Source organism: Trifolium pratense, linkage group LG3 (genome assembly GCF_020283565.1).
Source record: "Trifolium pratense cultivar HEN17-A07 linkage group LG3, ARS_RC_1.1, whole genome shotgun sequence".
Lineage (NCBI taxonomy): Eukaryota > Viridiplantae > Streptophyta > Magnoliopsida > Fabales > Fabaceae > Trifolium > Trifolium pratense.
The window spans coordinates 13587711-13602517 of record NC_060061.1 but is presented as its reverse complement, the minus strand read 5'-3'; the positions used below and the strand labels follow the sequence as shown (position 1 = coordinate 13602517).

General features: G+C 32.4%; 1 protein-coding gene and 1 long non-coding RNA gene across 3 annotated transcripts; both read right to left on the bottom strand.

Annotated features, from left to right (window-relative positions):
• Positions 1-1008: 1008 nt before the first annotated feature.
• LOC123918786 (transcription factor bHLH144) lies at positions 1009-4222 on the bottom strand. The gene is made up of 4 exons (XM_045970933.1): positions 3878-4222; positions 3295-3430; positions 2873-3027; positions 1009-2388 (listed from the first exon to the last, which is right to left on the bottom strand). The coding sequence occupies exon 4, from the start codon at positions 2075-2077 to the stop codon at positions 1355-1357; it is 723 nt and encodes a 240-aa protein (XP_045826889.1). The 5' UTR covers positions 2078-2388; positions 2873-3027; positions 3295-3430; positions 3878-4222; the 3' UTR covers positions 1009-1354.
• Positions 4223-13287: 9065 nt separating this feature from the next.
• Positions 13288-14577, bottom strand: LOC123918785. 2 transcript variants are annotated; one of them, XR_006812912.1, is made up of 4 exons: positions 14412-14577; positions 14201-14320; positions 13416-13473; positions 13288-13333 (listed from the first exon to the last, which is right to left on the bottom strand). It is a non-coding gene; the product is annotated as an uncharacterized LOC123918785 (long non-coding RNA). The 2 variants fall into 2 exon arrangements; XR_006812913.1 differs by lacking the exon at positions 13416-13473 and having other exon boundaries at positions 13299-13333.
• Between the last annotated feature and the right edge of the window lie 230 nt (positions 14578-14807).

Below are 14807 nucleotides of genomic sequence, written 5' to 3'. Positions count from 1 at the left end.
GATATAATATGAACCGGCCAATCTAAAATCAATGATTGCGATTCATTACAGTGTGAACATGTGGGATTCTTTTACTGTAGGCAATCCTGATCCTGCTTTCGATTGATATTTACTATATTTTTTATATAAAAAAAGTCAAAATTTGATACAATATCTCAATCAAGGATCCGTGTTATAGATTCTTAAAAAAAAATATTACATCAAATAATTGAGAGATTTCATTTTAAGCGGTTTTTAGATATTTTTTTCGGGTAGATAGACAAAATGGTAAACCATTGGAAACTCACACATAAAGTGGAGGCGTCAGGGTTTGAACCCGGATCATGGCGTCCAACACTGGCAATTTTGGCATTTTTGTTAGTTGAGCTAGGATTTGTGGACTTGGATTTCTTTTTTTTAGTTCTAACTTGTAACAAATGAATAAAAACCCGTAAAAGGTAAGCTTTTTTTACATTTTTTTTTTAGCAGAACTGTAATAAAAAGACCCCCAATCTAATAGAATTTTACAACATTTTGAATAAGTGATCTATTCAATGAAAACTTTATAATCAACTTTTGGATTTGGGGGGTCTATTTTGAAATGTTATGTTTTCATGCACCCAGACAAATGAGAAGAAAAAGTAAGTGAAGATAGTTGCAAAGTTTAGCATTCACTCAGTCAAAGGTGCCAAAGGCTATGTAATAACACAAGATGGAACTTGAAACATCGTGGGTCCTAAACCAGCATAAAGTTAGAATGCCACTGAAAATAAAAACAAAAGGTTCAATAGTGCGCCACTAACTGCAATATTGGGAGCCAGTGGTGAGAAAATGCACATTCAATGTATAAACGACAGTGATCTCTGTTATTGAAACAACTTTTGTACATTTCAAAGAAGGTTGACCAAAACAAATTATAGAGAAAATAATTCTTAGCATGGCACATAACACCATCATGCAAATACGTATCCAAGGTGCAAAAAGCATTAAAAAAAACATATGTATGAAGCATATGGGAGAAATTATCAGTACAGTAAATTTATAGTACATTACATTCATGACATAAAAACATGCATAATAATAAACATTATTTTAAAGAAAGAAGCTTCAGTCAATCACAACAATTCATACAGAAAAGAAATAAAAAAAAAAGTACAAGTGTCAAACACTAGCTAGAAGTACAATTATTGCAGCATTTTCTTACATGACCAGAATAAGTAAAATGTCAGTTGCAAATTTATTACTTTGCAAGGCATCTTCCCACAAAAGGTAACAAGGAAGGTGTGCGAGGCTGACGATGGAAAGTAGTCGATAACATATAGAGTTTTGACTGCAGCGGCAAGTCGGCAACATATGTATTGTCCGACTAACATTTTCACGGTCCAATACCGAATTGCTCCACTTCAACCTTGAGAGTTTTGAGGTATTTTACAGCTTCGTCCAAAACGGTAACAGTGTCCATTTGGTTGCCTCCACCAGGCACAATATTTCTCAACATTTTCACCATCCTCTTCATCTCTAGGTGTTGTTTCTTTTCACTGTTGCAGTAACCCTTTGTCCCGGAAGAGTTTTGTACAGAAGATGGTAACAACCTTTTCTTCTTCCTTGATTTCGTGCAATAACTGGAGCAAGTATCAGATGTACTATCGTCTTTTTCATGAGTCCTTGCTGTGCTGACTTCTTCGTCGTCATAGTTTTCCAGTTCGTCCGAGTCTAGGCTCATCAACGCATCAATGTCCTTAGAGTCCTCTTCAAAAGAAGATGACAATTCCCTTTCCATTTGATTAATTTTATCTTTTTCAAAATCTTGGGTATAAGTAGCATGAGTGTTGAAGCCAGGACTGTTAAACTTGTAGGTCGTCGCAGGATGGAACAAAATCCTGTTCTGTTGATCCGTTTGATCAAAGACGATGAAATTCTTAGGGCAAACCTCTGAGGGCTGCAAGTTAAACCTTTCAAATGGTGTCATCTGCCTCACACCCGGAGGTAAAGCTGCATCAAATGCAGAAGCATGTGGAGCATTCATATAAGTACCAATGGCTTCATCTGCCAAAGGAAGTACCGCCTTTCCCGGATGAAAATAATTGTGAGTCTGCATTAAAGTATCTGTTCACTCTCACTAAACTACGTGAAATCAATGCTGGTTCAGCCTATGCAACTGGAAATTATTTTGTACTAAAGCTGGATGGATGTTTGTACAGGTATATAACAACTAAACAGCAGGTACTAAGCTAATTCCAATTCCATGTAACAAATAATGGCAACTTTAACAAAATAAAACTTCGACTTTTTATGACAGCCTTCTAATGAAGCAGCTCAATATAAGGCAATCTATCCCCCAAACCCAAACCAACGTTCCTTGAAGCTAGACTACGTAACAGGTTTAAGCAATTGACGAAAATACTCAGCCTGTAAAACAAAGAATAGTATAAAAGGTGGCAAATTAGCAATAGAACAGGGAACAAAAACAAAAAAATATTTCACAGTTAATAGAGACAAATTAATAAATTTAGCGATGTTCAATACTACAATTCTATAAGTGACAGTTTATAGCCATTCAATAAAAAAATATATATAAAAAAAAAAGGTCACAGTTTATATAACTAGAGAAAACCAGTACCATCCTAGTATGTTCAAAAAGTTATCCGTAACCTTTATAAATCCATTTTAATAACAAGACAATGGATATTGAAGGTAATCAATAGCCTTAAAAAATTTTAGAAACTAAAAAATAGATAAACTCTCTTTCACAATATTTTTATGCCATATGCTAATATTTGTACAAATTTTAATTCTTCCAGACAACAAAGAAAGAACGATGCAAAATTCCATTTAATTTTCAAATCTCATATTCTTCTCCATGTCAACTGAGAAAAAGGGAAGAAATATATACCTGGCAAACCAACATCAATTGACTGTATGCAATAACTCCAACACTCATTTTAATGTACCCAATTTTCGCAATTAACATTATCAGTCCTCACAGTAGTTTTGGTAATGAAAAGGAAAAAAACACTAATTAGAGGAGTTCCTCTACAGCTTAATCACCTGTGACAACAAGAAAGGAAGATCGTCAGGTCGGAGGAAATAAGAAGACATGTGATTCTATACAATATTATAATGTTCGATAAAGTATGAAACTAAGGCAGCTGTAGTCAGTGTATTGTTACTATGTACATTACTTGTGTACATTTATAGATATATTCTAATTAAAATGTACGTTAGAACTTAACTTAACAGCTCATAAACTTATAAAATAAACATGAATATTTTATAAACAATAGCATCAGATTAGCAAGACAAAAAATCTCTTACCTCAGCTAATTAATTTACAGAATCACACGAAAAAACACCACCAAGCAAACACAACTTCTCTTGAAAAGGGAAAACCACGGCATCTTGATTTAGCTCAATTCAAAAATATCAGAAAATACAAACCCAAAACCCTGACCTGAAAATGTCAAAATCAAAATTAGAATTCTTATTAATATGCAAAAGTAACCATACATAACAGAAAACAATAGTACATCCATCACTCCAATCTATAGCTCTAAAATCAAAATCATTATTATATATCCAAAACAGATTTTAAAAAAAAATCATAAATCTAATCTCAAGCACAGAATCCACTATTCAACTTTCACACCCATCAGCTTAAATCAGTTTTTGCAGTCAACTACAGCATAAAGTTCCATTTTTTGCATCAAATCCAGACACAATAAACAACTTAAAAATAAAAAATAACAAAAAACAATCAACAAATAAAAACTCAACATAAATATAAATCTATCTTGTACAAAAAATAGAAACTTTAATTAAAAAAACAACAAAAATTCAAAATTGATGGATTTAAAATTAATGAATCGGAGAGAGCAAATGAGAGTGGAAGAGCAAAGACCTGAGATTTGAATAAGATGTGAAAGGAAATTGGAAATCGGAAAATGAAAATTGAAAATTGGGAATCGGAGATGAGAGAAGAAAGGGTTTGTTGAGAGTTGAGAATTAAGATGAAATTGGGAATCGGAGGATTTTGTTCCTCTTTCCTAAGATATGAAGGCGTGATGGGATGGGTCAAACAAGGATGATATCAGCCGTTGGATTAGATCGGCATTGTTCTTGGAAATGCACTTCCGTTTATCGCGGGTCTGATGTTGACCGTACGATTACAGCACGCGTGAAGAGGGATGGTGCCCGTGAGGTTGACAATTGCACAATTATAATTTTTTCTTCAATAGAATTAGCCAATTGTAATAATACAAAATTATTTATTTATTCATTTAATATATTTTTTCTTCAATAGAATTAGCCAATTGTACTACTGATACAATTTTTAGCGTGCGATTTAGAATCCCCATCTCTCCATTTTGTGTATAAGTTTTTAGTGGTTTGTCATTTTGTTGCAAAAAAAATTTGAGAATTATGGTTTTCGTTTCTATAAAAAAAAAAAATCATTTTTTTAAAAAAAAAATTCTGTTTTATTTTTACCCCTAATGGACAAAATTTAGACATGTTTTTGAATACTTGTTCATGCGATTTTGATACATTTGTTAATTCATTTTGGTATCAATGTTACGACGTTTTAGTTCATGCGGTTTTGAATATTTGTTAATGTTCTTCAACTTCTGTTGGTTAGGTGTTTCTTAGTACTTAAGTTCATGCGTCAATAATTGAATTTCTATTAATCCATCTTCAACGTCGTTAGTTACGCTTCTGAATGTAATTATCTCGTTTTGCAGCTTTATTTCACCGATAAAAATGCATAAGTTTGTATGAATTAATATTTTCTCAGTTTCTTTGTTAATTATTTTCAATCGTATTACTTGTTTTTTTTTTATTTTGCTTTTTTCTTCCATGCTTAATCGTTCTTAAACATTTGTATGAGTCAATAATTGTGAATTTCTAATCCATCTTCAACTTGTTAGTTGCTTCTGAATGTAATTATATCGTTTTGAAGATTTATTTCACCGATTAAAATGTATTGATGCTTGCTTGAATGATTTTGAATTTTATGTTAATGAATCGTAATTATATCCGGTTTTGTAGCATTCTTTCACAAATTAGTTCAATTATGAATTGTAGCATTATTTCACCGATAAATTGATATATAGTTCCAATTTAGGAAAGTTGATAATCGGCTAGTATGTTATAGTTTCATTTCATTCATTCTTTGTAAACAGAGGTAGTTGGATTATTTTTTATATTTGTTACAGAGAATTCATGGATCACCATCACAGAGAATTCATGGATCGTCGTCATCCATTGGGTGCACAGCTAGAATTTGATGTAACAGGTGGCTTCTTTAACTCTAAGAAGTTCGAATGCTACGAGGTCGAGATCGTGTCTGATCTCGGCAAAGAAGTGAAGAAAGAGTTTGAAGGGGTATGTGATGGTGTAGAAGAGAAGAGAGAGAGTGTGAAGTTAGTTTTTTAATTATGGCCGCAAAAACAGAACCGTGTACTATGGTGTATAAGAGAAAAGTGAGAGTGTGAAGTTGAAGATGGATTAGAAATTCACAATTATTGACTAATGTTTAAGAACGATTAAGCATAGAAGAAAAAAGCAAAAAAAAAAAAATCAAGTAATACGATTGAAAATAATTAAAAGAGAAACTGAGAAAATATTAATTCATACAAACTTATGCATCTTAATCGGTGAAATAAAGCTACAAAATGAGATAATTACATTCTCAATAATATAAATACCTTACTTTTTTTTATATAAGAGGAAACATCGTTTATATATTCTTAGTGTTACAAATGTACAAAATTACTATATTTTACTCTTAATTTAAATCTTATGTTGTCATTTGGTATGTCTCTGTATTTAATATTTGGTTGTATTTTGAATTTTGGCATATGTTCACGACATTATATACCTATGAATCATGGGTATATTACATTTGAGTGAGAGTTCCAGCATTGAGTACTAGTACGCGTTTGGTATACACTGACACCGTTTTTTACTTGGTACGCGCGTGGTGCATGACTCCCAAAAATGTGTTTTATTTTTTTGCTTCATTTTTTTTTTAATATTTAAATTTTTTATTTTTTTATATAAAAGAAGTCGGCTACTTCTAAACCAGAAGAAAGTTGCTGCTAGTTGGAGACTGCTTTGTCTTCTACTAGTTTTACTTATTTATTTGTTGAACTCATTGCATGTACAACCTTCTATAGTTTTAACGAGTTTAAGTAAATGTCGTGATGTGCATGTTCATTTATAATGAAGTAGCAACAAAAATATGATATAAGGTGTATGAGATTTATTTGATGGAGTTCATATTTTGTAAGTTGCTAACATTTCTCTCGGTAAACTTGAACTAGTTGCCACTATTTTTAATGATGATGGGAAGAAAATATTGAGATTCAGTCCCGACTCCATTAATATAATTGACACTTTTAAAGTGTTGTTTAATTTGTTATTGCTTATATCTTGACTCTTTTAAACAAACTAGACGGCTGCCCGTGCGTTGCACGGGTTCGCCGGAACGTGATTTGTATACCAATCATGGTTGCTATTAGCCGAGTTAGCTAGTCATGAGCATATGCAAATTCGTTAGGGGGATATCATTATATATCAATCATGGATGTTATGAGCCGACGAAGTTAATCATAAACATGCGGGAATTAATCAAGTGGGACATCGTTTACACCACAACTAAAATAGTCTCATACCGTAATTAAAACAAAATAAAGTAAGCACATGAATTGAAAAAGCTCAATTGATATCGAAAACAACATGAACAAATTAAAGCTCAATTGGATCACATGAATTGGAACCAGCGCGAACATCCTTTTTGTGGTGAACCATATGATCCTTCATTAGTTTAGTAAAATTGGCTTGTCGATCAACGAAATACGATTCCCAAACAATAGCTTCAGTTGAACAATGTTGTTTCCACTGAATGGATGTTGGAGGTATCGGACAATCATCCTTCAAATTGACATAGACATAATGACCGGGGATAGCTCCAAGACAAATAATTAGCGAAAAAGGGTTGGATGATGGGACACCGCGTAATGGAAAAAACGTCTCCGATGCTCCCTGTTTTGTCAACTTGACAACGATTTTCCCTAGAATAGAAGCCACAATGTGTCCCATATCCGGGAATGTCAACCATTTATCGATTAATGCGACACCGTGCCTCCTAGACTTCCTCTTTGCCGGCAAGAGTGCATCTGTAATATAAGCCAAACGCTCTCCACCCCCATATATTTTCAAATAGTCTTGCTTATGGAGTTGCAGCTCATCAAGCATGCTCTTTTTAATAAAATCGTAATCATCTTCATTATTGGTATGGCCTAAGGCAATCACACGATAACCGCAGTTCCCGTCACTTTTGACATCAGTAATAGACTCAACATAGGAATGCATGAAATCAGGAATGTGGTTGATTTGATTAATATTAGACGATCCACCCTTTGCGACGGCTTTTCGGGCTCTCTTCTTTGCAATACCTGCACCAGCATTCTGCCTATACATGGATGCAGCAGTAATACCTAAATCAAATTAAACAAAAAGGAACTAAGGTGATATGCAATTAAGAATCTGAGGTGATTTGGTTATAGAGCATCAGAGAATTGATTGAAAGCAACACCAATTTGTTGAAAGTAAATGCAAATGCGAATTCACCAAAATCATACCATGGCAAAACCTGCAATTGAAAAAATTATCTTGTATGTTAAACCCAAAATTGATTGACCATGTCAATGGGAAAAACAATTACGATATACACACCAGAATACCAGACTCAACATCATATGATGTTAATCTTTTAAAATAAGAACGGCGAAAGGACACCGGCAGCACAAAAGGATTAGATGAAATTCGCGGGGCAGCTGATGACCCAATCTTAGGATCAACACCTCTATTAGCCAACAAATGCTTGTAAGGAGGAACATGGACAGGATACATAACCTCCTTACCCCATCTTGTTACAAGGTTTATGGCGAGAAGTGTGGGACTAACATATCTAAAACTAAGCCAACTCCCAAACCATAAATTATAAAAATCCCTAATAAAACTCCATCCTTGTTCAAAATACATTTCACTACATTTTTTCAAAACTCGGACCTCAATCTCATTATGACCTGGGTCTTGCAGAAAAACATGTCCATCGATCAAGTCACCGAACTCCCGAACAAAACACTGAGGCAGTCTACCTGATACCTGCAGCCAACACGAAACATACCATTACTTGTCATGCAAGTTATCGTCAATGAACTTAATGCAATAACATGAAAATCAACCAATAGGAATCCATATACACAAAAAAAAATCAATTAATCATCTAAATCCAGCCAACAATACAAAACACAGAACAGGATAAATGCAATGACATGAAAATCTACCAATAGAAATCCATTTACACAAAAAAAAAACGATCAGCTAATCATCTAAATCCAGCCAACAATACAAAGTACCAAACAGGAGAAGTCACGAGAATCGGAAACCAAGGAACATGGATAAAATACACGAACCAGTTAAAATTTAAAGCACATCTTCAGATCCATTCAATCTTTTTATATTAACAGATGAATTAAGATGACAGCATGCAATGTCTAAAAAATCAATGAACTCTTATTTAACAAAATAATGGATAAGGATGCCTATTTTGATAGGAAAATCAGATGGATGACTATTTGCTTAGTGGATAAACAGAAATCAATAGATGTACATACACATCTGGTTATGAAAATCATCTAGTAAAGGGAAAACATAAAAAAGGGAAACAGAATAGATTCTTACACTATAAGGATCATACTCCATCTGATAAGTATTGATACTGGTAACCACATCACTCACACAAGAACCATGAAACTGATCAATGTCGTGTGCAGCTTGAACACCCATACACGATGCACAGTTGATGAATGAGCAATTAGTTGCAGGCATGTTTCTGAGGAAAATAATGAATGTAATGTGAAACAACTACTTCAATGAAATGAAATAGATACAATTGTTCTTAAACGATGGATGCAGAAGAATGAGAAGCAGCGACCAATGAGAGGATTGAGAGAAGAATGATTACATAACATAATAGTTAAGTTTGGGAAGCAAGGTAGAGGATTGGGCAGCCAATAAGCATGTTGGAAGAGTAATGATGACACAAGGTGATAGTTGACTTTGGAAATACAAAGAAGTAAAGAGTATCAACTTCCAAGAAACATATATGAATGAATGTGAATTGGTTGGATGGCGATCGATGGATGCATACATAGAATATTCACATAACACTACATAAACCACATTACAATGAGATACATACTTATACATGTTATGATATATACTCACATAACACTACATAATAGAATGAATGGATTCTTGCTATGATACATACTCAGACATGAAGTTGCAAGCATACCATGGTCCAATAGTTAGAGATAGGCACGTGGAACCAAATGACTGGTCGCAGAGAAGGACACAATGGCACTTCATGATAGGATAATAGAGAATGGTGTGAAGCATTGATTGGTTAGGTGATTATTAGGGTTTTGCATTAGGGTTTCCTAATTCATGATCTTTTATGTATATAATAGAATAATAGATAATAGATAATAGATAGATAGATTGCATTTTAGGGCAAAACTTAGATACAATACTTTATTTGCTAATTGGTGATGTTCCATGTAAAAAAATAACATGTGACTTGTTGACTAAATTTCATATATGTTTTTCATCTCTTTCGATATCGACTGAACCTACTATTTTTTCACCATTGTCGTTTTATGTGGTTTACTGTGATGAATTTGGTGCCAGTGATCACGCTTATAATATTTGTATATGAATTCTTCTTAATACAAATGTCAATTTCATTCATTCCCTTAAAGCCATTGACGATGGGTTCTATATTCGCAACCTCTATCCCCATAATGTAAATAAATCATTTAAAGTCACGAACCACCTGTTCCAAAGTTTCATTTAACTGTGTTCAAGGTGGAAGGAGAACCGGGTGGAAAGATGTCGTATGGAGAAAATTAGTTGGTGTCCATAAGCTGTTTTGCCGCAATCACAATTGAGATGGATAGAGGATGGTCGAATAAAAGAAATATTACTTGTTTTTTAATAAAAATGATACGTATCGTCATATTATATTTGGAAACAGTACCACTAACACACAAGATACAATATATAAGTTTTGTCCTTTTAATTGTGATGTTTTAATGTCATTTGAACAATTTCAATTCTATATTGTCCCAGCACCTAGGCATCACACTTATCTATATGGCTGCATTATAGATAGTTGTTGTCATCTTAAGTTTCCACCGTAACAAATATGTTTTAATTCGCACTAATAACAAACTTTTAAATTTTTGAATTAAAAAAAAAAACTTTTAAATTTTGTCTTGATTCAATTAAATATCCAACATTACAACCACACACAAAATATTGTGTTAGACATAAACCAAATATCAGTTAATCAAAAACCAAACATTACATCCTTAATATATTAAAACAAGATACTGTGCCAACAAGTTTAAGCGCCTAAACTTGATAATTATCCCGCCTAACTACAGCTGCTGCTTAAACTTTCTAACCCTTTGATATTCCTTTTCTTTTTATATTATTAGGAAAATGCTAAACAGTGCCCCGGGGCACTGTTTAAGGAACCAAATATAGTAATATCACATTGAATTTTGTGCGGTCAACGCCTCGAAAGTGTAAACATTGTTATTTTTAATTTTAAAATTTCCTTTTTTGGTTTCCTTAACCAGTGCCTGGGCACTGGTTAGCATGACCCATATTATTATTATAGTATGTAGTATTAATTTAGATACAGATTTAAGAGCCTAATAATTGTCTATTATCCGCTTAAACCATCTAACTCTTCAGTTTCCAGTTTTTTCTTCTAACAAATAAAACAAAAAAAAAAATAAAGAACCTTCACATTCCTTTTTTCAAATTCCAGCAATCCTTCACTCATCTCACCTTCTCCTAATCAGAAAATTTCTCCAAACTCTGCATTTGCTGCCGCAACGTCTCAGCAAAGATAAGTTTCATTTTTTCTTTTTCACTTAAGTATTGCCTTTTCTTTGCATCTCTTCACTTTCCCATTTGCAATCCCTCGCTTTGAAAGCTTCCTCAATTTTGCTCAACATCATCTTCATGTGTAAATTATTATGTCATCTTATTCTTTACAAGTGTTGATATTCCTTATTCTTCCTTTTATTTCCTAACTGTTTTGTTTGATATTCTTTATTCTTTTTGTTGCAGCTGGTTGGGTCTATATATGTATGGAACAACATATATATAGATATTGTTTTGGACTTGAGGAGTTGAGGTTTAATAGGTATGATATATTCTAATTGTGATGATTTCTAATTATCAAACCCGATTTATGTGTCACTTTCTGAAGTAATTAATCTATTTGCAGACCAAAATTTAAAATGGAATTTCCATCATTGTTGACACGGGAAGTGCTTATGTTTAATTTGGATGGACATGGTGCTGAGATTTGCTTACATTGGCCTATTTGCATGAGCAAGTGAGTTATTTATGCTAGAAAGATTTGGAGTAGCTAGCGGAAAATCTTGCATGACAAAATAGGCCATCAATGATTTCATATTTTGATGATTTATAAAAATCTTGCATGACAAAATAGGCCATCAATGATCCCATAAAAAAATGTGGACCCATATAACTTTTATGGGACCCATATAAATTTTAACCAATAAAAGAGAGTGTGTTAGAGTGTGTTTATTATTGGAGTGTGTTGCTAGCACTCCTCTTTATATATATATATATATATATATATATATATATATATATATATATATATATATATATATATGTATATATATATTTATAATGTTCAGATTGAATCCAAGCTTCTCTTAGGTTCCAATGCAATTTAATTTCATTCACAAGCCTCTTAATTGGATTGTTCCAATGCATAGTATTAGTTTCTTTTTAAGTAAAAAAAAAATAAGTATTAGTTTCTTTCACTATAAGTCTCTTGGGGTTGGAATTGCGTTGCAGTAGCACACCTGTTTTTGTTTCACAACAAAATTTTCCTTTTGTCATATGACATTTTCTTTAACCAATAAGTATAGTTATTTATACCTTCACTAGTGGAAAAAACGTTTTTTAAGTCAGTTAAAATTGACCTTTTAAGTCGGTTTCGTGTCTGACCTAAGAAAAGCCGACATAAGAAGTCTGGAGTTGTTAACACGGATTTTGAACCGACCTAAGAAAGAACTTTTAAGACGGTTAAAATTGACCTTTTACATCGGTTCCGCGTCCGACACAAGAAAAGCCGACATAAGAAGTATGTAGTTGTTAATACGGATTTTGACCCGACCTAAGACAGCACCTATTAGATCGGTTATAGTGCAACCGACTTAAAAAGTTTGGCAAATTTAAAAAAAAAATTACGTTTTAAAAATATTAAAAACTGTTCTAAACTTTCCCAACATTATTCAATATATGCTAATTAATAGTTCAAAGCAATACACATAAAAAATAAGTAAGATAAAAAATATTCAAACTTGATTTGGTAATTATAGCCGCTGAATAAGTGCTTCGTGAACAAAATGTAAAATAATCAAAGACATTAAGTTAATGAGATTACATAGTAGTGCATATATATACTCAGAAACAAAACCAAAGACATTGTTGCTAAGTTAATGAGATTACATAGCAGTGCATCACAAGAACAAACCAAAAATTCCAATACAAATTACACTACATAGCAGTGCATATATATATATATATATATATATATATATATATATATATATATATATATATATATATATATATATATATATACTCACACTCAGAAACAAAAGTAACATTCATAAGTATTAAACAACACTAAGACAAGGAGAAAGAGATAAGAAATGTCACCAAACCTTGTCTCTTAACTTAACACATGCCATTATCAACAATGTTACAAAACTTTTAATCATTATTAAACTACGTACAAACTTGCAATAGCAATATAATACCACAATTATGAGCACTCCATTTCTAAGTTAAAACCTTAATGTCCTCTGCAACTTCAGATGCATCCTTAAAAGAATTATTAAAGATGACATCAAGGCAATAAACAGGAGAAATCTCAAAAAGAAATTTAACAGATAGTAAACCCAACAAACTCTTAAACATCTGAGAAACTATCTTAGCATGAGAAACACGCAACTAAATATTGAATTTGTAAAAAACAATAACTAATATAGACAAAAATTCTAGTGACACATTCAATCCAAAAGGAAACATACATGAATCTTAATTCAAATAGCAATGATAAATAAAATTAAAAACTTATCCAAATTAACATCATACCGCTTAGCAACTGTCTGCAACATTCCATGTAATAAGATGGACACCTACCATAATTGTTCCTGAACCAATTCTGAAATGTAAAGGTTAAAATAAAATTGTAAGTATATATAATGCCAACCTCAAAAAAAAAAAAAGTATATATAATGCCCTACCCTAGAAAAAGGTACATATGGTGGTTAGCTTGATTTACATGGCGCACTTTCCCATTACCTGCGCAAAATACCACCAACACCATAAGAGTAGAGACTCTTTTCAATATTTAAAATTAGCATCGAAGAAATTTAGTCCTTTTATATCAAAATGACTCTTTTCAATATCATAAGAGTGGAGACTTGGCCCAAATAGAGTTTTTCTCAATGAATCTTATAACATGTACCAATTCAACTATACTAGCACCCTTAGTAAGCCCATTCAAGTTGATGCGTGCTTGAAATTTCTATACTAAAAAAGCAAACCATTCAATTTGATGTGTAACCTTGGTGTTCAAACAAGTAGTTCCACCAATGTTAGTCAAAGCAAGATTATTTGAATTATTATTCCACACACCAAATTTCAAAACCTTAAGAGAATTAGATCAAAGTATCAAATAACAAGTATAGTTTAATTAATTTCTATTATATTCAAACTAACAAATTCCCTTTCATAAAGGTTGACTACTAATGCCACCAATTAATCATGACCCAAACAACAAAACAACCAAACCCAAATTTCTAACTTTTCCAAATTCAAACACAAAATCATCAAAATAAAAGTTTATCAACTGCTACATCAACGTTGCTTTTATCAAGTATTATTTTCCTACGAAAACAACCAGCACATAGAAAGTAATGAAGCATCAATTAGTGTAATTTGTACAATTTATAGTGAAACGGCAAACCCTAGAGGTGAAGAATCAAGAGAAAATAAGAAGAAAGTCATGATTGGAAAACCTTACTACTGATTGGAAGCTGAAACTGTTTGGTGGTTAGAAGTCACGATTCTGAGGAACGAAGACATGATGATTATGTTCGGGTTTGAGTCACGATTCTGAGGAGCGAAGAAGAAAACACGATTGTTGCTTCAAAGCAAAATTGAAAGTCTCATTATCTTAATTGAACGATAAAATAAAAGCCTAAATAATCAAAAAATAAAATTAGTGAAGAAGGTACCGTGCCAAAATCGTCTCTGAAGTCTGAGTCGTAAGAATCGAAATTGGAATTGGAGGTGTGATGAGGAACATTAACGAAGTTCGAAGAGAAAGAATGAGTTTGATTGTAGAGGGATTATTATTTGCAGAAAAAGAAGAGGATTGTTCTCTCGTTGTCAAGAAGCAGATCGTTTGACAAATTTTTCTATTAAGTATTTATTTTATTTTTTTTGCAGAAAGTATTATTAGGGTTTTTGACAAATTTTTCTATTAAGTATTTATTTTATTTTTTTTGCAGAAAGTATTATTAGGATTTTTTTTTATATATATTAACGGTACCGGGTTCGATTCTCTCCTAGTACACATAAAAACTTAACTTATAAAAAATAAATAGTACCTTTTAGGTCAGGTAAGAGAC